Raw genomic sequence first — 23,955 nt, 5'->3', positions numbered from 1 at the left:
CCTGACTCTAAGGAAGTCTGCTAAACCAGTGGTTTCCAGGAGGAAATAACACATATGGAAGGACATCCACAGAGCTGAGCCATTCTCTTCCAACCAGCTAATGATGCTGTGCTGGCCGCCTCTCCTCCCTCCCTTTTACCCTCAACCACTCTTGCACCAGCCCCTGACAGTTCCAGCCAGTGTTACATCCCAGGCTCCTCCCACTCCCCTAGCTGGTCACCCAGCCTTCCACCCCACTCCTCCTAGCACCACCCAGCGACTCTCAGCTCTGAGACACAAGCCCGTTATACGGAAAGGTGGCAGAGGGCTGTGAGCTTTCCCTAGGATTCCAGAACTATGGGGGCAGTAAGACCCACCCAGTTTCCCACTCCCCCAGATGACCATGTATACTCTCTGGAAGCTTCCTGGGGCAGCCCTAACACGCCTCCGTCTCCCCACTTTCCCTAGGGTTACTTACCGAACCGGCCCATCATCATCCTGCAAACAAGAACACAGACAGAGCCATAAGATGGGTCACTCAGAACGCAGTTTCACAACCAGCACATGGAGGATGAGGGACAGAGCCAGCCAGAAAAGCTGGGCCCTCGCTGCCCAGGTAAAGGCCCACTGATAAGAATGCAAGTCACATTGTGCTACGTTCCAGCCCACTCTAATGATAAACGAGAGGTGCTTGTGTGGATTATTAACGTTTGTACAAAATCAGCAGCAAATCACCATCTCTATTTGCACATTAACCACTCTGTCAATGTTGTTTGGAGGGGAGGTACTTAAATCAGATAGTGGTTAATACGAAGATTTCAGCAGACAACAAGTCTTCCAGCAGCCATGGAATGCTTAAAACACAGGCTGGGCCAGGCACAGTCGCTCACGCCTGTAATCCCAGCACTTTGGGAGACAGAAGTGGGTCGATCACTTGAGGTCAAGAGTTCGAGACCAGCCTGGCCAAAATGGCAAAACCCCATCTCTGCTAAAAACGCAAAAATTAGCCAGGCGTGGTGGCAGGCACCTATAATCCCAGCTACTTGGGAGGCTAAGTCAGGAGAATCACTTGAACCCGGGAGGTAGCGGTTGCAGTGAGCAGAGATTGCGCCAGTGCACTCCAGCCTGGGCAATAAGAGTGAAACTCTGTCTCAAAAAACAAACAAAGAAAACAACAACAAAAAAATGCAAGACTGGAGACCAGCCTGGCCAAAGTGGCAAAACCTCCTCTAAGAAGAATACAAATAAATTAGCTGGCTGTCATGGCATGCGCTGTAGTCCCAGCTATTCGCGTGCTGAGGTGAGAGGATCGCTAGAGCCTGGGAGGTCAAGCCTGCACTGAGCTGGGATCGCACCACTGCACCCCAGCCTGGGCAATGGAGCAAGACCGTCTCAAATAAACAAACAAATAAACAAACAAACAAACAAACAAGGTTGCAGGTTACTCATGTTTCCAGGAGTAAACACAATGTACTTGCAGGACTTTTGGAACTAAAGGATCCTGGGGAACCACAAGGCCAGGCCCTGATCTCAGGCAGGCAGTAGTGGAAGCAATGAGGGAGACGGGAGTGGTGAGCAGCTTCTCCTCAAAGATCCCCAGTGAGTGAGTACACAGATCCTTTCCATGCACTGCCTTCCTGAGAGGCAAGAAAGTCTTTATTTTGCCCCCAAATCCCTCTAGGCTCAAGTCCTTTGGCTCCATCTTATTTAATAAGCACTTACTTGAGCACCTACTACGTGCAGGCTGTGCAGATACAGTAATTAATATCCCCTAGAGATAAACACTATGTGGCCCTGCCCTCAAGATGCCTGGGAGTGAGAGACCTGGTAAGCCAATATTTCAACGTTGGTCACATGTGTCCAGAGGCAACGGGAACTAACAGGAAGTCAAGCACTCCTGCTTGGCAGACAGGAGGGCTTCCTGGAAGGGGTGACCTCATAGCCACCTCTTGAAAGAGAAAGACGAACACTGAGACTGGATGGGAGGTGGCAATGCTGCCTTAGGAAACTGAAAGTGGATCTTTGGGCTGCTGGTTTTCAGCAGACATTCGATGATTCAAATGTTCTGTCAGAGCCTCTGCAGCCATGGGGAGGGGAAGGGACAGGAGACCAGGATGGGATAACCAGCCCTGAGGAGAACCCACTCGGGGCATCAGCCTGGAGAGGTGACCCAGCCTCTCCTCTATCCCGGCCCTGGCTGGCAGAGGGATGCTGACTCAGGCTAGAAAATCCCAACTCCCTTCCTCACTGCTCAGGGCCGTCTGGTATCTGATTGAGGTGGCTTCCACTGGAATCTCCCCTGCCCTGACTTTGGGGTGCTCCCCTCCTCCTGGAAATTCCCTTAAGGCCCTAAGGCACTTCCCACAAGCCCCTGTGTTGGACTGTGCATGTCTGTGGATGCATCCTTTCTCATCAGCAGGATGGGTCACCCTGGAGGAGAGGAACTGCACTCAGCCCACCTCTCAGTGTTTCTGTTGACCCAGCAGGGAGGTTGGCATACAACAGGCCCTCGGTGCCACTTACCACTGGTGAGTAGATGAGACCATTCTCCCACCCACTTGCTCATTCTCTGTCTCTGGACCATTCTAGTTTTATGGCAGGGGGCCCAGCTCCTCCTTGCTGTCCTCATATGGGACCCCCTCACCTAGAGGGAGACTCCTATCACAGCATGCCCACCACCCAACAATGTGCATAGGCCATTCCTGCACAAGGAGGCAGAGTCTGTTTCCTGCAGCTTGATCCAGGATGACCCATGACTCACTTTGACTCACAGAATTGAGGATATAGGTATGGATGTCCAAGACAAGGCCTCAAGGGGCCTGCAGCTGCATTCTCACTCTCTCAGGACTCTGAGGGCACCCTGGGAAGATGCCCAGCTCTGTGAGGAGGAAAGAGACCCAGGGGAGGCCAACACCAACCACTAGAGGTAGGGGGAGTCCATCTCGGCCCCCCCAGCCCCCAACCAGCCTTCAGGTGTCTGCATCATATCAGCAACCCCAGGCAAGACTAGCTGAACAACCACCCAGCTGAGCCCAGCCTACATTGCTGACCCACAGAATTGTGAGCAGCAAATGAAACAGATGTTGTTTTAAGCCACTCGGCTTTGGGGGTGATTTGTTACACAACAATAAACAACTAAGACACCAGCCCAATCCCAGTTCCTCACGAGCAGCCCTTCTTCTATTGCTGAATAGGCAGAGCTGCTACCAAAGGCCTACTGTGCGGGGCACAGAACCACATTCTCATCCTCCCCTCCTCCAGCTCTCCCTGTTTCCTTCACGGGCCTGGGGCAGACTTGGAGGCCTCTTCATGGGCCTCTGCACATGCGTCAACCTGCACTCCACTGTCCCATCATCTTCCCTGACAGCTTGCAAGCCACGAGTCCTGTGTCAGTTACGATTTTTGAAATACCATCCACGAATTCACAACACAGTAATTAATCACTCTGTGAACTTAGCTGATGGATTAGCTGAGACAATCAATTTTTAAATGTTCTCTTTCATCTGAAACAGGTTTAGTCAAGAGGCACAAATGCAGTGAATTCTAAAGATTCTTAGCAGGTTATCACAAGGAGTCCTTAAAACCACACACCACAGATACTGTTTGATTTGCTATTTTCAATAGATTTGAAGACTTTTAGACTTCTGAACACCTGTCCTCTGGCTTTCTCTAGGAGATAAGAGATGTCTTAGTAGTTTCTGTCAAAGGAAAGTTCTGGTTTAAACACGCAACTCTTGCCTCTGACGGGGCTAATGTAGATGGATAAATGAACCGAGACAGTAAGTCTTTCTAATCATCCTGAACTCTCTCTGCCTGCCCCACCTTGCAATGTTCTTAAAGCTCACCTTTTAAGATAAGGAATGAAAAAATTCAAAGGCTGTGGAAGGTAACTCAGTTCTAATGTTAAAATGTTAAAAACTCTGAAGAAAGTGTGCAGAGGGAGGAGAGCTGGGGTGGGAACCAGCATGAGAATCACATGCTACAGTGAAAGGGCGTGGAGTGGAAGCAGCCCCACGTGTGCCGGCGTCCCTGGCTGAAGTGGCAGCCTGGGGCCCCGCTCACTCGGGGCAGCAGGGCCTGGAGGGGCAAGGCAGGGGTCCACTTACTCTGTGGTTGTGGTCAGCTCCTCCGAGATGTGGCTGGAATGTAGCAGGCCTTCCCGCTTCTGAAAACCCCAAAATAAACATACAAAATCAGGCAGTGGAGAGATGAGGAAGGACGCACTGACAGGGCAGATGAAGCTGTAGTGTCAGAGATCATCTCAGAAAAGAGCAACAGGAGAAGGAGGGGTGGTATTGGACATGCATGCCAGGCCTGGGTGAGTGCACAGCAGGGGACCCTGGGCAGGGTGCCTTTCAGCAGCTACAACCTGTCCCCCTCCTCCTCCCACCCTCTTGTCTCCATGTGGCCCTGAGAGTTGGCATTTGTGTGGGTCTCAGGAGAAACACCCCAGGTCAGGATTCCCCAAAGGGATCCTCTATGCTTTGCAGCCAGGAGAGGTGAGGTATGCAATTGGAAGGAACATAATTAACAGGGAACATCCCCTGCAATCATATGTGTACACAGGACTGAAGAGGATGCCCCAACGTTCATATCTACCACAAATTTCAGAATGTGATCTCATTTGGAAATAAGGGTCTTTGCAGATACTAGCTCAGACGAGGTCATCATGGATTATGGTGAGTCCCATCTTAATCCACTATGGCTCACGTTCTTATTAGAAGAGGAAATAGATGCAGAAACAGACAGAGCGAAGAGGCCATATGATGACAGAGGCAGAGACTAGAGAGAAATGTGGCCATAAGCCAAGAACACCAAGGACTGACGGGCACCACCAGAAGCTGGAGGAGGCAGGAAGACCCATCCCCTAGAGGAGGAGATGTGAAGGAGGACATCCTACCCTGACAACGTCTTGATTTCAGACTTCTGGCCTCCATAATTGCGAGAGAATAAATGTCTGCTGTGTTAAGCCACCTGGTTTGTGGTACTTTGTTACAGCTGCCCTAGGAAACTGATACGGTATATGTCACACTTTTCCCAGAGCATGGCAGGTATCAAAAAGCAATGATGGCCGGCGCAGTGGCTCACGGCTGTAATCCCAGCACTTTGGGAGGCCGAGGCAGGCAGATCACAAGGTCAAGAGATCGAGACCATCCTGGCCAACACGCTGAAACCCCGTCTCTACTAAAAATACAAAATTAGCTGGGAGTGGTGGCACGTGCCTGTAATCCCAGCAACTTGGGAGGCTGAGACAGGAGAATCGCTTGAACCCAGGAGGCAGAGGTTGCAATGAGTCGAGATTGTGCCACTGCACTCCAGCTTGGGTGACAGAGCGAGACTCTGTCTCAAAAAAAAAAAAAAAAAAAAAAAAGAAGTGACGGTGGTGAGGGAGGCATGGCAGTGGTGACGGTAGGGGTGGCAGTCCACCTGTCACAGGAACTCCAGGTGGAGTCTGGGTGGCTGATCCAACCACCACTGAACTCCTCAAGGGACCGGGAACTCACTTCCTACTGGGCCAGCCCACAGTGGACACCATCAAGATCTGAGCTTCCATCCCTTTCCTGAGTTTGACCCCCAGGGAATACTCAGGGTTGGTGCTTGTTATTGAACAACAGTGTGGGTGACGCTTATCCCGATTCTCAGGAGTGCCTGCCAAGGAAGGTCCAGAGACACTGTGTTCACCTAGTCACGGACCAAACGTGCCTGAGGCACCCACTGGGTGCTGGGCCCAGGTCTAGGATTGGAGACATGAAGTTGGATGTTTTACAGGTTTGTAGTAAAATCTCAGTTTTATGGGGGAAACACTGCAGCTCAGCAAAAGCAAGTGATCAGCCTAAAGCCACGTGGCCAGGCAGTAAATAAGGCCCTTCGCTTCCTTCCTTCCAGCCTGGAAATGCCACATCCCTTACACCAACCACTCTATCTGGGGTTAGATAAGGGGTCCGCTGAGCAAGCTCAGAGGCCAGGGGGCTGCAGAGAAGAAAGAAGGTGGCTCTAGGGTCTGGGGAGTAATGGCGCCCAGTTCACAGGACCCCCTGCTCCCGTTTCATTCTGCTTTGGTCATGGTCCAAACAACACTTCTCTAACCCGTTATGGCAGGAAGCACCAGCAAGTGCTTGCCTGGTTCAAACTTTCTGCAAACCCCAAAGATTATCTTGGACTCAAGTGCAAGCCTGAAAGGAAATACTCTGGTTTCTGAGCCTGCACAGGGCTCCTGGGGCCCCGAGCTGACGTAGGTGGGCTTGGGAACCACATCCCCATGTGTCCTAGGGAAGCCTTTTCAGGCCGGCTGCCTGTGAACCACTGGCCAAGACAAGGGGCCATAGGAATGGCCCCCCAGGTCCCAAGTCACCACCACCAGCCACAAACAACCTCCTTAGGAAGGAAACATGGAGACATGGCAGGTGGCCCTCGCCTGATGCCAGAGAGGCGCATTCCCATCCAGTCAAGACTGAGCTAGGGTAACAGAGGGGTCAGAATGGGTTCAGAAAACACAGTGGCAGCCAGGTCCTCCTGGACCACAGAGACCACAGGACCAAGAAGTTTAAAAACCAGAGGAAAGTGGAGCCGGATGTCTCTAGTAAAATAAACACGGAGGCATCCAAGGTTCCGAGCGTGACCTTAATTCTGGCAGCAGTGGTCGTCACCGCAGACCCCAGGTGTGTGTTCCTCCTTTAGTGGCTTGGCAGCCCATGCTGAGTGCTTAGAGAATAGTAGGCGCTCGGTGCACGTTTACTGAGGGAAACTGCACACATGAACCCTAGGCAGTGACTGTCCACTTAAATGTAAGGGAAACAAAGCCAGGCATGGCTGCTCCCACCTATAATCACAGCACTTTGGGAGGCTGAGATGGGAGGATCGCTCGAGCCCAGGACTTCCAGATCAGCCTGGGCAACATAGTAAGTCCCTGTCTCTACAAAAATCTAAAATTAGGCCGGGCATGGTGGCTCAAGCCTGTAATCCCAGCACTTTGGGAGGCCGAGACGGACGGATCACGAGGTCAGGAGATCGAGACCATCTGGCTAACACGGTGAAACCCCGTCTCTACTAAAAAATACAACAAAACTAGCCGGATGAGGTGGCGGGCGCCTGTAGTCCCAGCTACTCGGGAGGCTGAGGCAGGAGAATGGCGTGAACCCGGGAGGCAGAGCTTGCAGTGAGCTGAGATCTGGCCACTGCACTCCAGCCTGGGCGACAGAGCGAGACTCCATCTCAAAAAAAAAAAAAAAAAAAAATCTAAAATTAGTCAGGCATGGTGGCATGTGCCTGTAGTCCTAGCTACCTGAGAGGCTGAGGTGGGAGGACTGCTTGAACCCAAGAGGCTGAGGCTGCAGTGAACCGTGACTGCACCATGGTACTCCAGCCTGGGCAACAGAGTGAAACCCTTTCTCAAAACATAAAATAAAATAAAAAATAAATGTAAGGGAAACAGCAAGAGAAAGGTAACTCTACTTCACCCTCTGTTAGAAGGACCTAGGTTCTGGTTCCATTTCTCCAAGTGAATCAAGAGAAATGAACCCAAAAAAAGAGATGATGGGGCATGATGAATAATCCACGGCAAATGCAAAGCGGCTTTAATTTGGGTGTCTGTTTCATCCCGCGGGGCCAACCTCCTCCAATGAGTAATAAGCACATTCAAGGGGATTGAATTCCAACCAGTTGGCTTTGGAGAGAAATGAATGTTCTTTTCAAAAATGTGGAAAATTAAACCTCAACACCCTCATGCCTCTGCTTCTGCCTCTCATCAAATCAATGCCATTGTTCCCGTTCCAATCATTTATCTCGGAGCCAGGGTGAGACACACATTTTGTCAAAAGGGAAAAATAGAAGGTAGCCTCCTGGGGGGAAAAAGGAGGGGGAGGGCAGGAAAACTGCAGGAGGAAGAAGACATTGCCTCTCTGGCGGAGTTACGGGCAGGCCGACCGCTCGGTTATACTCACCCGCACGACCACCACCTGCACCGTTACATGCTCAGGAAGGCGGATGGGGGCCCTGAAGTGCATGGCCAGAGAGACCAGCAGGTGGAGGATGGCTACCAGGTTCTTACCATGAATTGCTGCGGGAGGGAGGAGGAAAGGAGACGCTTTAGATCAGGTGACACAGGAACCCGAGCCCACGTGCAGAAGGCAACAGAGACACAGCATCTAAATGAGACCCCAGCAAGGCAAGGACGGAGCGAAGTGTGGACAAATAAAGAGAGCTGATGAGCAACCTGGTGAAGTCATTTCTTGGTTTCAATGTCTCCTCTCCTGTTGGCCTAAGGTGACTTGTGCAGACACTTTTAGAAGCACAATGGTTTTAAAAGCAATAAATTGGGCAGTGATGAGGGAAGGAACAGGATAGTAAAATGAGCACAGAAGGGAAAAGATCATGGAAAGCAGGTCACGGCCACTTGAACCATCACAAGGACGTGCGCTATGATCTCCGGCACTAAAGAAGGGCTCCCTCTACGCCATGAACCATCCCAACAAGGGTAGGCTGCCAAGGGCAGAGGCTGCTCTGGGGACATTAGCCATTAGCCCCTGCCTTGCCCGAGTCTGTCCTCTCTCCTCCTCAGCATGCAGACTCAGGTTTGGTCATCATCACCACTTCTCCTCTGCAGGGGGTTTTACAGTTTACAAGGCACCCGATTCCCCACCCACGGACCCAGCAACCCACGAGACAGCCTGGGTCTGCCCAAGGTCTCGATGCCAAGAAACCAGGTGCAGGGCCAGGCTCCAGGGTCTCCTGCCCACCGCTGAGAGCCCAGCTCACCAAAACACAGAGACCTCTGGCCCAGCAAGAGAGCCCTGAAGCCACACCCTGACGGCCCTGCTTCAAGGGGAAGGAGGTGGGAAAGGAGTAGGCAGCACCGAGCAGAACTTTCTCCTGGTTTAGTCTTTCACCTTCTGGGTTCATGTCGTGGCTGAAAATACCATGATGTCACATCTCCTAATGCCAGGGTCACAGGCAAACAGCCCACTAGGTGTTGCTGCCACCAGTATTTGGGGTTGAGTCCCAACAAGAACCCCCCAAGGCTGCTTCTCTCTCGAAGTCCCTCTGAGCCACCCATCCACAAACATTGCCTCTCTCCGCTGCAGCGTGGGGAGGGTGGAGAACCGTGGCCTGACCAGGTACCTTTTCTAGGAGCTCCCTAACGCTTCTCCTGTTCTTCTCCCCTGCAATGCTCTACCTCTTACAGCGCAGGGAGATGAACCCAATTATAAGATGCAAGGCCAGATGGGATGATGATGAATGTGGATGACACATGTGGATGACGAATGTCGAGAGGACGGGCTCCCTCCAGACACTCCCTCCCCCTGCGGTGTGGAACTCACAGTCCACGCTCCACCGGAGTGCCCAGCCGCGGGGCCGCAGCAGGTCATGTACTGCTTCCAACACCGTCTGCAGCTTCTGTTTCTGCCCTATTTCGGACTGTGTCACCTCAGCCACATTCAGCTTGCATCCTGCCAGTTTTTCTGCAATGAGAAGGACAAGAGGAGAGGGTCAGAAAAAGCTGGAAGGGCCAGGCATGGTGGCTCATGCCTGTAATCCCAGCACTTTGAGAGGCCGAGGTGGGTGAATCACTTCAGGCCAGGAGTTTGAGACCAGCCTGGCCAATATGGTGAAATCCCGTCTCTACTAAAAATACACAAATTAGCCAGGCATGGTGGTACATGCCTGTAATCCCAGCTACTCAGGAGGTTGAGGTAGGAGAAGTGCTTGAGCCTGGGAGGTGGAGGTTGCAGTGAGGCCAAGATCACACCATTGCACCCAAGCCTGGGCAACCTGAGTGAGACCCTGCCTCAGAAAGAGAGAGAGAGAGAGAGAAAGGGAGAGAGAGAAAGGGAGGAAGGAGAGAGAGGAAGGAAGGAAGGAAGGAAGGAAGGAAGGAAGGAAGGAAGGAAGGAAGGAAGGAAGGAAGGAAGGAAGGAAGAAGGAAGGAAGGAAGGGGAGGGGAGGGGAGAGAGAAAGAGGGAGAGGAAGGAAGGAAGGAAGGAGAAAGAGAAGAAAGAGAAGAGAAGAAAGAGAAGAAGAATAGAGAAAGGCAAGGCGTAAGAAAGCAGCCAGAAAGAGGAAGGAAGAAGGAGGGGTGGAGAGGGCTGGGTGGATGGATGTCGGTTTAGGGCGATGGAGAAGACGATTAGCCAGGAGGAGAATGAGAAATAAATGAATATAAGCTAAAGAACTAGGAAAGGAAGGAAGGAAGGAGGAGGACTGAAGGAAGACGAGGAATGAAGTAATGAATGAAGCAGGAAGAAAACATAAGAAGGAAATAAAAACAGAAGGAAGGACGGCAATACGTCAATCAGGAAAAGTCCTGAAGAGAAAGATAAAAAAAGATGCTGTGAAGGAACTCAGAACCACCAGGACTGACCCTGGCCTCAAGGAGGTCCCCAAAGTGGGGCAAGTTACCACGTGGCCATGGGGGCATCTTGAGATGTTGAACCATGGAACTCTGAGCTTTCAGGTCACTAATCTTCCTTAGAGAATGACTCCAGATTGAAAAGGGAAGAAGAGTTAAGGATAAAACTGTGGGTGTTACACTCGGGAACATTCTATGCATACAAAATGGAAAAAACATAATTCAAGATGCAATTGAGAGGCAAAGAGGTTACCTGGGAAGAACGAGAGTGGGGGTCAGGAAGTGAGAAGACCACCCGTGTGGGTCCCAGAAGGGAGAGGACTGATAAAGATAATTTTTAAAAAGGTCTTAGAAGCTGCCTCTGCCTCCCCACACACGTGAGGCTCCCATTCTTGTTTCTCTAACATTCTGACACCACAATAGGAAGTTAGACTAGATATTCACAGAACTGGTGATGATTTTATTACCAAGAATGAACAGGAAGCAATCTGGAGGAGCGCAGACAAGAACTGTCACATTTCGTCAAGATTCAATTACTGAGGCTGAGCTCCAGCCGAGCCTGCACCTCCTTCAATTTCCGTTTTGTTAGCGGTAGGTACTGGCAGGTGCCGGCCACCAGCGCCCCACCCCATGCCTGCTGCAGGGCCACATGGCAATAAGGACCCCCAGTTTCCCTGCTAGTCTTCAATTCTAAGACTCCAGTGTTTACCGACAGATCCCCTCTGCAAAACAACAAAAGCGACGTCACAGAGCATCGTGAGATGGTTCACTAGGAGGGTGACTGCAAGCACTCAGCATAGAGCCTTCAATACACAGCTGCTGTTGGTGACGCCAGCATTGATGGGCGATCATGAAAGCAATCAAGTCCAGGCTGCTCAAATGGGGTTTCTGTTTTGCAGGTGATCCCCAGCACAAAGTTCTGTTGAAAGCATTTTAGCCAGAGGCCCCCATGTCTTCAGTGTTATCTCCCCAGCAGCCTCCCCTCCCTCAATTAGAAAACAAACTGCTTTGGTATCCCTTTCACGATAATAAAATTCTAGAGCAAGGCCTGCTGGGCTCGGAATACCCCTTCAATCATTCGTTTGTTGGCTCACAGATAGGGACTGAACACCTACTATGGGACAGGCACTATCCTAGGTGCTGGATATGGCACAGATAACAGAGGTTCCTAGTGGGGAGACAGACACCCGTAAATAACATCAGATTGAGCGGCAGTGACTGCAAGAGAAAAAACAAAGCAGCCCAACAAAACGCATCCTGCAGGGGAGTGGAAATGATTCCCGCTTATTCATCTTATTTCCCTCCATCTGGATCTAACAGTTCCTCGCTGAGTCATCCACAGCTGTCTGTCTGAATTTGCGCCCTGGAAGTAGAGAGCAAGTAGGTCCCACAGGTGTTCAACAACCACAGACAGGGCAGAGCAGGGCAGCTTGGAGAAGGAAGGAGAGGGATAGGATTATACAGAACTGGGTGGTCCGAGAGCCTCGCCTACCAGGGAGATGGGGAGCCTGACGCGCCCCCGTTGCACCTGCCACCATCCAACCCCGCAGACTGAACATGGCCACGTCACCCAGGGTGGAGGAAGAGGAGTCAGCAGAGGAGCGGAGGACACTGGATTCATTTGCCTGGGCTGCTGCAACCAAGCATGCCACAGACCATGCGGCTTAAACAACGGAGATTTATGTCACAGCTCTGGAGGTCGGAAGTCCAAGATCAAGGCACCGGCAGGGTGGACCCTTCTGAGGCCCCCTCCCGGCTTGTAGACACCTGTCCTCTTCTTCCTGTGTCCTCACTCGGTCTCCCTCTGTGCATGTCTGTGTCCCAATCTCCTCTTTTTATAGGAACCCTAGACATATTGGATTAGGGCCCACCCACTCGCATAGCCTCATTTTACCTTCATTACATTTTTTTTTTTTTTTTTTTTTTTTGAGATGGAGTTTCACTCTCGTCACCCAGGCTGGAGTGCAATGGCACCATCTCAGCACACTGCAACCTCCGCCTCCCAGGTTCAAGCGATGCTCCTGCCTCAGCCTCCCGACTAGCTGGGATTACAGGTGTGCGCCACCATGCCCAGGTAATTTTCGTATTTTTAGTAGAGGCGGGGTTTTGCCATGTTGATTAGGCTGGTCTCGAATTCCCGACGTCAAGTGATCTGCCCACCTCAGCCTTCCAAAGTGCTGGGATTACAGGTGTGAGCCACCATGCCTATCCCACTACCTCTGTAAATACAGTCACGTTCCGAGGTTCAACCTGCATGTCTGGCTGGTAGCAGGGACAGTGGGGGCCTGCCAGGCTACCCATCTCTCCTAGTGGGTGAAGCTCTCATACCTTGCAATGTGCCTGTATTTAAAGAGGCAATTAAGGTAAAATGAGGTCACATGGGTGGGCCCCGCATATAGGACTTGAACATAGGAATTTGGCGGCAGAAACAGCAGGCAACAGAGACCAAAGAGACTGGCCATGGCTGAGCGCTGCCTTAGGCTCGGTCTTGGGTGACTCCTGTGCTGCAGAGAATACAACACATGATCACCTGCATCATCAGACATTACTGTGCCCACTGGCAGGGGCCGCAGGAGCAGCTAAGGGCTCCATCGTGGCCAGGACTCCTATCTTCCTAGCACAGAAAGAGAGAAAGTTGGGGAGGATTCTCCCATGTAGCAGGTGACCCAGAGTGATGGCCACATGTGGGGTTGAGTACACATGTGAGGAAGAACCTCACCTTCACAAGGAGAGGGCGTGCCCATGAGTGAGTGGCAGGGCGACAGTCAGGAGTTCCCGCAGCACGGGCACCTCACTCTGACCATATGCAGTCTACCTTGAGGGCTGCACTGCAAACACCAGGGAGTGACACCCCCAGAAAACTGGCATGTGGCAGAGAACCCAGGAGTTGCTTTCAGAATCTTCTCTCAAGAAGAGGGACTCGGCTGGGTGTAGTGGCTCATGCCTGTGATCCCTGCATTTTGGGAGGCCAAGGTGGGAGGATCGTTTGAACCCAGTTCAAGACTAGCCTGGGCAACATGGCAAAACCCTAGCTCTACAGAAAATACAAAAATTATCTGGGCATGGTGGTATGCATCTGTGGTCCCATGTACCTGGGGAAGCTGAGGTGGGAGGATCATCTAAGCCTAGGGGGTCAAGGCTGCAGTGAGCTGTGATCACGCCACTGCACTTCAGCCTGGGCAACAGAGTGAGACACTATCTCAAGAGAAAAAAAAAAAAAATAGAAGAGGGACTCCTCTGGGGTCCTGCTGGTTCACTCTGGGTAATTTCTACATGGCCAAACTAGAGGTCTGTTCTCTCTCCTCCTCTCACTCCCTCTCACCTCCTAGAAACACCTCCTTTACCCCTCCCAAATGCAACACTCCTCTGGCTCCCCCTCCCTTGTGACTGACCCCTGTCAGACTCCTTTGCCAGAACTTCCTCTTCCTGACCACTAATGGCTGACAGCCCCGGCCCAGTCCTCAGACCTCTTCTCTACTACAGATGCACAGAATTTGGCTTTGACCTTGGTACTTAGCTAAAATCTCCTATTTGGTTTGGGCTTCTGTCCTTTGGAAAGCCAAAGAGCTGAATGCCTACATTGGTGTCATTCCTGGCATCCTGAAGCTCAAGGATCAGGTGATCACATCAGTAGTATCACATCAAGAGTACATCACATCAACAGTATATTATGTCTTTTCAGTGTAACAACATTTACAAAACCAGACAAGACATTCTGATGCTCTGTTACTATCTGAATATTCTCATCCATTGTTCTTTTTATCAGTAAAAAAAAAAAAACAACAAAAAAAAAACAGTGCTATTAATATGTCAAACCACTTGACACTCAGAGATTTTAGAATTGCCTTCTCAAGTGCTTATGCCATTATTCAAACAAGATGGAACAGTAGCTACTCCACAAGAAAAAGGCTGCTTAAGCCAAAGGAAGCCTCATGTTATACTTTATGGATAACACAACCGAGGTAGCAGGACTCATGGACAATTACAGCAACTCCAGAGTAAGTGCTGCATTTGCCAGCGCTAACTGAAGAGGGAACCAAAAGGATGTGTCTTGAGAGGGGAGGATGCGGCTTTAAAGATGCCCCTGTAATTCTACTCCATAGAAAGCACTGGCATGGTTTATAGGCCACCATGGCTGAGATGCAGATGCAAATTCAGAGCCTGTCCTGAGATTCTGAGGGCCAGTTCCATAGCCAGGCTGCCAGACACAAGGCTTGCGGACATACTGTTTCAACTCATTGGGTGGGAGAAGCCACAGGTGCAGGCAAAAGAATCAGAAATAAAAAATGAAAGTGAACACAACATTCAAGTTTGCTTCTGAAAATATTAGAAAGTATCTGCTTCAGGCAGGGAGCCAAGTACCAATTGGAGGGACTGCTTCAACAGAGGGCCAACACCAGCAACAGGTAAATCTTCACATCCAAGATCTCCAGGATGGCCCACGGGGAGACCCTTCCACCAGGATGGGGCTTGTCTGTGGGAGTGATCCCCCCAGGATGGCCCACAGGGAGACCCTTCCACCAGGATGGGGCTTATCTGTGGGAGTGAACCTCCAGGACGGCCCATGGGGAGACCCTTCCATCAAGATGGTGTTTGTTTGTGGGAGTGACCCTCCAGGACGGCCCACGGGGAGACTCTTCCACCAGGATGGGGCTTATCTGTGGCAGTGACTCTCCAGGAAGGCCCACGGGGAGACCCTTCCACCAGGATGGGGCTTGTCTGTGCAGTCCATCAAAGCAGGGAGGTTAAGCAGAAAAGCAAAACCCCAGACAGAGGATGTGCTGACCCCACCAATGCTGGGGATGACATAGGTGGAATCTCTTGCTGACCTTGAAGAGGTATGCTATTCCACGTACAAGGGGACACTGAGTTCTTGAGGCCACTGTCATAGGCATTTGGGGACCCTGAAAAACATATCAAAGCTCTATCAGAACTGAAAGACTGTTCAGCAAATAGCTGATCCCTTCCGGAGCTTGTGGATGGCACTGAGGACCAAAAATCCAAACAATACTCATTTATCTGTCCCCGTTTCATTTCCCACAAGAGGATCCCACAATCTTTATAGGTAATGAAACTGCAGGAATTTTTTCATTGACTTAATCAACAAATGTTTATCATGCGCCAGTCACCCAGGGGACTTGGGGTGGATGGGGTACCCAGCGGGGAGTCAGACACTCCTTATTTCTGCTCTTGGCATTTATTTATCTGTTTAAAAAACAATAGCAATAACAACTCTTGCTTATTGATGACAGACCTGTGCCAGGCACTGTGCCAGGGGCTCCACACATGTAATTTCAGCAGGCAGCTTGGATGGTTTCCAGTGGACAGACATGAAAACGAGCTACTATGGCCAGGCACAGTGGCTCATGCCTGTAAACCCCATACTTTGGGAGGCCGAGGTGAGTGGACTGCTTGAGCCCAGGAGTTCAAGACCAGCCTGGGCAACATGGCAAAGCCTCGTACCTACAAAAAATACAAAAAATTAGTTGGGCATGGTGGCATGCACCTGTACTCCCAGCTACTCGGGTGATTAAGGTAGAAGAATCACTGAGCCTGGGAAGTGGATGCCGCAGTGAGCTGTGATTGTACCACTGCACTCCAGGTCAGCCGATGGAGTGAGACCCTGTCTCACAAAGAAAAGGAGCTGCAGCAACCACAGCCTCACTCCCTTCCTCTCTCTCCCTCTCGAAATTATGCATCTCAAAGGCACAGTTCTCTGCCCCTGAACCCTTCCTGATCAGGATGTTACCCCCACCACTGTGCTAAAACGGCTCTCATCTGGGCCACCAATGACCCATCAGGTGCCAAATCTAATGGTCAATACATTTGAGTGATGCAGAGAAACTGGAGTGTTGCAGGAGCAAGGGAGCCATTTTTTAATGGAAATATTACATCATGTCTGCACACTGAACAGTCCAGAGAAGACAGAAAGTGGCTACAGGAAAGATCAACCAAGGCACAACAGACCTGGGAAGCCCAGAGGTGAGAGGTGAAGCCTCTCCGAATTTGATAATTTCTTCCTCTACAGTGGTCAGCTCAAGGAAGCAACTCATTACACTGGAGGTCGACAATTCTAGTTTCTTCAACATCTGAACGAGGATATTCCCACAATATTATTGGTGAAAGAAAAATACTAGAAATGACAAAAATGCCCCACATAGGAGACTGGGTGAATAAACTAAGGAACATCCACACAGTGGAGTACAATGCAGCCATAAAGAAAAAGAAAGGTGGTCTCCACGTGGAAGGATTCCTAGAACATATCATTAAGTGAAACAAGCAAGGTGTGTAAAAGAATGTATAAAATACATCACCTTTTATGCAAGGAACAAAAGGGAAAAGAGTAGTTGTGTGTATGGACACTTTTGTAAAGAAACATAAGAAGGATAAAATCAGAATCCATTGAAAATTGTTACCTGGGAGTGTATAGGTGGAAGAGAAAGCAGTGAGATCTCTCTCTCTCTCTCTCTCTCTCTCTCTCTCTCTCTCTCTCTCTCTTTTGAGACAGGGTCTCATGCTGTTGCCTAGGCTGGAGTGCAGTGGTACAATCATGGCTCACTGCAGCCTTAACTTCCCAGGCTCAAGTGATCCTCCTGAGCAGTTGGGAATACAGGTGCACATCACCACGTCTGGTAATTTGTAGAGACGAGGTCCCACTATGTTGCCCAGGCTTGTCTCAAACTCTTGGGCTCAAGTGATCCTTCTGGCTCAGCCCCTCAATGTGCTGGGATGATAGGCTGAGCCACCACACCTGGCTAAGACCTTTCAAGGTATGTCATTTTCATAGTTTTGACTTGTGAAGCATATAAATGCTTTACATTTTTAAAAGTAATATTAAATAAAATTAAGTGTAAACATATACCCAAAAACTAAATACAGAGAGAAACTAATCTATTTATACATCAAATGGATGACATGACCACTCAAAAAGAAATTAATTCTGTGAAGTTCTGAACACAGAATTCTGACTATATACACTTAGCGTACATATTGCATAGTTAAAAATAATGGCAAAGAAACCTTGTACCTAGCATGTTTGTAGTTGATAGAAGTATTGGTATCATAATTCTGACACTATTTTTGTATGCAATCAGAGTAAACAGCAAATATATTTCTGGAACGAAGGTTCTCCCTGGAGATTGGAATACAGAATGCTGACAGTTAAGGGAGAAACTTGTAGCATTGAACTGGAATGAGAAGTAAGTGAATTCACAATTTTTAAAAGCTATATATTTCCTACTTCTTTTGACTCAAAGAGACTAGAAGCAATGACACCCCAGTAGCCACGAGCACCCATAGGGCCCAGATTTTGCTGTCTAATTACCATTCCCTTTGGAACATAAAAGAATCCATCAGTCCAGGGAAACGTATTATTTTATTTCTGTGGATGTTCAAAAACAAAACAGGACACAGGAGAAGAAAAGTGGTAATTTAAGAAGAAAATGCCAGCTAATAAGTGGGGAAGCCATGATAAACATAGAGGAATCACTATTTTGCAACCTCCAGCATCATATTTAGAGATGATATTTAGTATGATTTAGAGATTGATAATCAGTGGATGATAAAATCATGGGGAGTGCTTCACGGGTGAACAGGACGTTCATACAGTCTCAGAGTCTATCCCTCTGAAGACCACTGATCAAAAAGGAAAGAAGGGCTGGGCATGGTAGCTCACACCTGTAGTCCCAACACTTTGGGAGGTCAACATGAGAGAATTGCTTCAGGCCAGTTCAAGACCACCCTGGGCAACAGAGCAAGGACCCTGTCTCTAACACAGAAAAATTTTAAATACAAAACAATTAGCCGGTCAGGCGTGGTGGCTCACGCCTGTAATCCCAGCACTTTGGGAGGCCGGGGTGGGTGGATCACGAGGTCAGGAGATTGAGACCATCCTGGCTGGCCAACATGGTGAAACTCCATCTCTACTAAAAATACAAAAATTGGCTGAACATGGTGGTATGTGCCTGTAATCCCAGCTACTCAGGAGGCTGAGCCAGGAGAATCACTTGAACCAGGGAGTCAGAGGTTGCAGTGAGTTGAGATCGCACCACTGCACTATAGCCTGGGTGACAGAGTGAGACTCCGTTTCAAAAAAAACAGCCACGTGTGGTGGTGCACATCTGTAGTCCTAGCTGCTCTAGAGGCCAAGGCAGGAGGATCACTGGAGCCCAGGAGTTTGAGGGTACAGTGAGCTATGTTCACCCTACTACACTCCTGCCTGGGCAACTGAGTGAGACCCTGACTCTACCAAAATAGAACAAATAAAAAAGTTTTTTTAAAAGGAAAGAAGCACCTTTACAATGGAGAAACCCGCAGGCCACTGCCTGAACCCAGTGGTCCAATCCTTAGCACCACCACTGCCAGGCAGCCGGGCGTCGTGTTCTCCTCCTGATGTGATGCCCACAGGAGGGCATGCAGGCAGCGCAGTCACACTCTCAGCAGAAACATGTGACCCAGATCTCATCGCGAGGAGACAGACAGATCCCGATGGGAGGATATCCTACAAGATAAGAGGCCCGGACCCTCCCAAAACGTCACAAAAGATGGAAGGACAGAACAGAACGGAGAGAGGGAAAGGGAAGGCGGTCCAGATGAAAGAAACCTAAAAGAAGAGACAAACATTCGTGTGTGATTTGGTCCTAGATCCAAATAAAAAGGCATCACGGGGACAACCAGGGACATCTGATCCTTCAGCCAGACACCCAGGGCTGTTGTGAAAACCAACTGTGATCGTGCAGGAGAGCCTGACCCAGGCCCTGTACCCACAGCTGCTCTGTAACCAGATCAGAGAAAGGCCCCGTGGTCAGGTTTGGGAGCTATGCTTGGGGTCAGGCTGCCCGGCTGTTCACCAGGAGACTGCAGGGTCTCAACGTCCCCACCTGTTGAAGGTGACGGCAGTACTGCCTCCTAGGGCCATTGTGACAATGAGACACGACAGTGACAGGCCCCGTGAGAACCCACCACGAGTCTGAGAATTCCTCTCATTCATCATCTGCGAACTCTGCTCTTCCGTTCTTTGCCTGGAAACTCCTGCTTGTTCTTCTGCGCGAGCTGCAAGGCTGCCCCGCCCCAGGCCAGGCCAGGGTCCTCTCCTCAGAACCTGTCGCATCTCTGAAGGCCTCATCACAACCAATGTCGACAGTAACTGTAACTATTCGAAAATATTTGTCTTTTCACACAGACTGTAAGTTCCTGAGGACAGGGACCACGTCTGTTTCAAAGATCACTGTATCCCTGGCACCCAGCACTCGGGACTCATCGAACATCTGATGAATAAATAACCAGTTTGTCTGGCCATCAATCCATGTGTCAGTCAGTCCCGGGAAGATCACTAACCCGCCCTCGCCCAGCAAACGCAGACACTAGAGCCCGTCCCTGGTGAGGGAACGTGAGCTATCATGTATTTGGCGACACATTCACTCACAGAATATCGCTGGGGACCCACTTCCCTCCCGCTGCCTCCCATCCTGAGCTGAAGGAGCTCAAGCTGAAAGCGGGTGGCAGGGACACAAAGTGGGTCTGAGCCCCAACAGAATGGGAGACGCAGGCAGTTCTGGAAGCTGTCCCCAACCTGCTGCTGCCCCATGGCTGGGTGTTCTGTAGAAACGGCAAGGAGAGAGAGGACCCTGAAGCCACAGCCCAGGGCCTGAGGGCACCACCTGGGAAGGGCACACTGCAGCTTCTAGTGTCCTCCTAGGACCTGTGGATCATGTCACTATGCAGAGAGTCCTGGCCCAGCCCAGGGCTGCTACAGGGAGATGGGGGTGGGACAGAGTTGTCCCCAGTGTGGACTCACCCAAGAGCTTCTGCAGCACCTGGCCGTCGTACAGGTCTTCCTCCAGCTGCTTCACAATGATCCTCTCCTCCACCAGCACATCATTTATCCAGTCAAGGAGGACCTGCAGGAGACGCAGGTGTTATGGCCTCACTCCGCCAGTGCCACGGGATGAGACAGTGACCAGGGAAAGTGCAGACACAGAGACTGCACAGCTCTGCAGCCACCAACAGGACCAGAGCAAGCACAGGGACACAGGGTACACCGCTCTGGGACCACCACCAGGACCAGAGCAAGCTCAGGAACAGAGGGTGCCCAGCTCTGGGACCACCACCAGGACCAGAGCAAGCTCAGGGACAGAGGGTGCACAGCTCTGCAGCCACAAGGACCAAAGCAAGCACAGGGACAGAGGGTGTACAGCTCTGCAGCCACCACAAGGACCAGAGCAAGCTCAGGGACAGAGGGTGCCCAGCACTGCAGCTGCCAGAACCAGAGCAAGTGGAGGTACAGAGGTTGCACAGTTCTGTGGCCACCAGTACCAGAGCAAGCACAGGGACAGAGGCTGCACCACTCTGCAGCTACCACAAGGACCAGAGCAAGCTCAGGGACAGAGGGTACACAGCTCTGCAGCCACCACAAGGACCAGAGCAAGCACAGGGACAGAGGGTGCCCAGCTCTGGGGCCAGGCTGCGCAACTCTGCAGCCACCACAAGGACCAGAGCAAGCTCAGGGACAGAGGCTGCACCACTCTACAGCCACAAGGACCAGAACAAGCACAGGGACAGAGGCTGCACAGCACTGCAGCTGCCAGAACCAGAGCAAGTGGAGGGACAGAGGTTGCACAGTTCTGTGGCCACCAGGACCAGAGCAAACACAGAGACAGAGGTTGCACAGCTCTGGGGCCACCACCAAGTCGAGTTAGCACAAGGACAGAGGCTGCACAACTCTGCAGCCACTAGGACCAGAGCATCTGGTGTTCACCTTGGTATGGGTGGGGGGCCAAATGATTCAGTATTGGTAGTACTGCACTCTCCTCACCCCAAGACAGTCAAGGTGACCTACAAGATGTCCATTCCTCCCTGGTCACCCTAAGCCTCAACCCACCCTAACCCAGGACAGCAAAGGGAATTTATGCATCATTACTGACAAGCTTGGTGCGCCCACCCTCAGCTGCATTTTGTATACACCCTTATGGAGATAGAATTCTCACTCCACACAATTCATCCTTTAAAAGTGTGTGATTCGATGGCTTTTAGGATATTCACAAAATTGTGCAACCATCACCATGATCCATTTTAGAACATTTTCAACCCTCCAAAGAAATCGGTGCCCATTAGCAGCCACTCTCCCTGTCTCCCTCCCACACCCCTCATAGCCATGAATCTACTTCCCCTCCCCATGGATTTGGCTTTCTGGACATTTCATATAAAAGGAGCAGATGATGTGTGCCCTTTCGTGTCTGGCTTCTATCACTGAGCGGGTTTTCGAGGTTCATCCATGTTACAGCATGTTTCCGTCCTTCTTTCGTGCCTATGCTGAATCATATTCCATCTCATGGGAGACCACATTTTGTTTCTCCATCCCTTGGTTGATGCTTATTTCGGTTATCACCCCTTTTTAGGTATGGTGAGTGGTGCTGACATGAACGTTCAGGTACAAATCTCTTTGTGGATGTGAGTTTCATTTTTCCAGGCCAGCTTTCCTCTTAAGCCTTTCCGCAACAGATTTTCTATGCAGTTCACGGGGTGATATGCTTTAGAAGAAGACTGCTTCCATTGTGAAAGTACCTATGGAAAGATAGGACTCCCGCCGAACACAGTTCCACCTGGCCAATCCTGCTTCCGACATGTCTGTTCCACAAATAAAACGGACTCGATCAATGGCACGGAGCGCGTGATTTTCCTGTGCAAGGGAAACTAACGCAGTGATCTAATCGGTCCCAGTAACCTCTCGGAAATGGGAGTTTATGGCCCCTCTCAGAGATGAACAAAAGGACACAAGTCCAGAATATACCGTCCCCTGTCACTCAGAAACAGCTGCAACCTGCGACACTGGCCACAAGGCAAAATTCTGTGAAGCACACTCTATTCTCCCAGTAACACAAAAATATCAAACCTGACACACAAGCCCACAAGGAACAGAGGTAAAAATAAATTAAAGGGCGGTTTGCAGGGAGAGGTGCATGGTCCTCTGGCATTCTGGTCTTGTCAATGCCACCTCTGAAGGTCAGGGGCACAGCACCAGACACCCTGCTTCCACCCTGCGCCATCTCTGCAAGGCGGCCGGCGGGACAAGGGAGAGCACTGGCCTGGCAGTCCCAGGGATGCACCTGAACCCCCTCAGTTCCCAAGGAGCTGCCTCCCCCGACCTCCCATGGCCCACAGGCCCCCACACTCACTGGCTTCCTGCCCTCCTCTTCACCCTCTGCAGCCTCCCTTGGGGGATCCTCCCTGACTCCCCCAATCCTCACATGGCGCGTTCCTGAGGGCCCTGAACAGTTCCCCTTCTCCCTCCCCACTCTCTTCTGAGGCCGGTTTATGCCCTCCTGCAACTTCCAGCGCTGTCCCCAACCCAGGACCCCCTAAGCACAGGGCCCACCTCCCCATGCTCCTCCCACAGGAGGGTGGGGGGGTTCCCGTGAGCGTCTCTAACAGGACTCTAACAGGACCACACCCCAGGCGTGCTCCTTTCCAGGGAAGGCAGGCAGGAAAGCAGGAAGGCAGAAAGGCAGGAAGGCAGGCAGGCAGGAAAGCAGGAAGGCAGGAACACAGGCAGGCAGGACACCTGAGGAAAGAGCACTGGAGGCAGAGGGGACAGCCAGGAGGATCCCTGCCGGTGAGCTGAGCACAGGGGACTAACAGTGACAGGAATGGGGGGAGGGGGACAGGGCCGACCCTGGACTCTCCCCCAGGCTGTGAGGGGAGGGGGCCATGAAACCGCTCGAGTCAGGGTATTCCCCCCAGATCAAGAGACCTGGAGTGCCACCCAGGGTGGCTCTTGAAGACTGACCCAGCCACTGACCCCGAGCCAACTTCCCCAGCCACAGAACCCAGGCCCCTGCGTCTATGCCCCGCCCCCCGGGAACTTGCTCTGGCCATTTAGTGAGATTTTATGGGTTTGTTTTTTGTTTGTTTTGTTGTTTGTTTGTTTTCAAGGTGTGTCATTTAACTTTGAGAGGGAACACTAAGTTCACAGACACACGGAGCAGCAGTCCTAACTACCCTTTTTGGCCTTCGAAGCCCTCCTCTGCCTGCTTCCACTCTCTCACCACCCTGATTTCCACCATGGGTTCCCCATGATTTTCCCAGCTCCCCGGCTGACCTCCTTCCCACCTGCAGCCTCCCAGGCCACAGACCTCTTCCCTCCACCAACCAGTCAGCCCTTGACAGCCAGGTAAGGCCAGCGACAGTGCCTCTTCCACCTCCTCAGACCACCCAGCAAAGCCCTAAGCTCAAGAGATGCCGTAAATACTAGATAAGTGACTACTCGTCATATTCTGTGTGTCTTTTATAATTCTTGGCTAATGGCTTTAAAATGGGTTTGCCTGGCGCAGAGGCTCACACCTGCAATCCTAGCACTTTGGGAGGCTGAAGCGGGAGGATTGTTTGAGTCCAGGAGTTTGAGACTACCCTGGGCAACTAAAGTGAGACCCCATCTTTACAAAAAAAAAATTTTAATTAGCCAGGTGTAGCAGTGCACACCTGTTGTCCCAGCTACTCGGGGGTCTGAGGCAGAAGGATTGCTTGAGCCTGGGAGGAAGCTGCAGTGAGCTGTGATGGGGACACTGCACTCCAGCCTGGGTGACAGAGCAAGACCCTGTCTCAAAAAAAAAAGAAAGTTTTGCAGGCAGAATTTT

The 23,955-nt window shown here is 51.0% G+C and overlaps 1 protein-coding gene across 1 annotated transcript in view; it reads right to left on the bottom strand.

The window, feature by feature from the left end:
- Positions 1-23,955, bottom strand: part of PARVB (parvin beta) — a 142,139-nt gene that overhangs the window by 28,101 nt on the left and 90,083 nt on the right. The window contains 5 exon segments of the mRNA XM_030915385.1: positions 458-477; positions 4,086-4,144; positions 7,920-8,035; positions 9,297-9,437; positions 20,121-20,223. Coding sequence (XP_030771245.1) covers positions 458-477; positions 4,086-4,144; positions 7,920-8,035; positions 9,297-9,437; positions 20,121-20,223 — 439 coding nt within the window.

Source organism: Rhinopithecus roxellana, chromosome 13 (genome assembly GCF_007565055.1).
Source record: "Rhinopithecus roxellana isolate Shanxi Qingling chromosome 13, ASM756505v1, whole genome shotgun sequence".
In the NCBI taxonomy this organism is placed as follows: domain Eukaryota; kingdom Metazoa; phylum Chordata; class Mammalia; order Primates; family Cercopithecidae; genus Rhinopithecus; species Rhinopithecus roxellana.
Note: the sequence above shows the minus strand (reverse complement) of the source record. Positions and strands in the feature narration are given on the sequence as shown.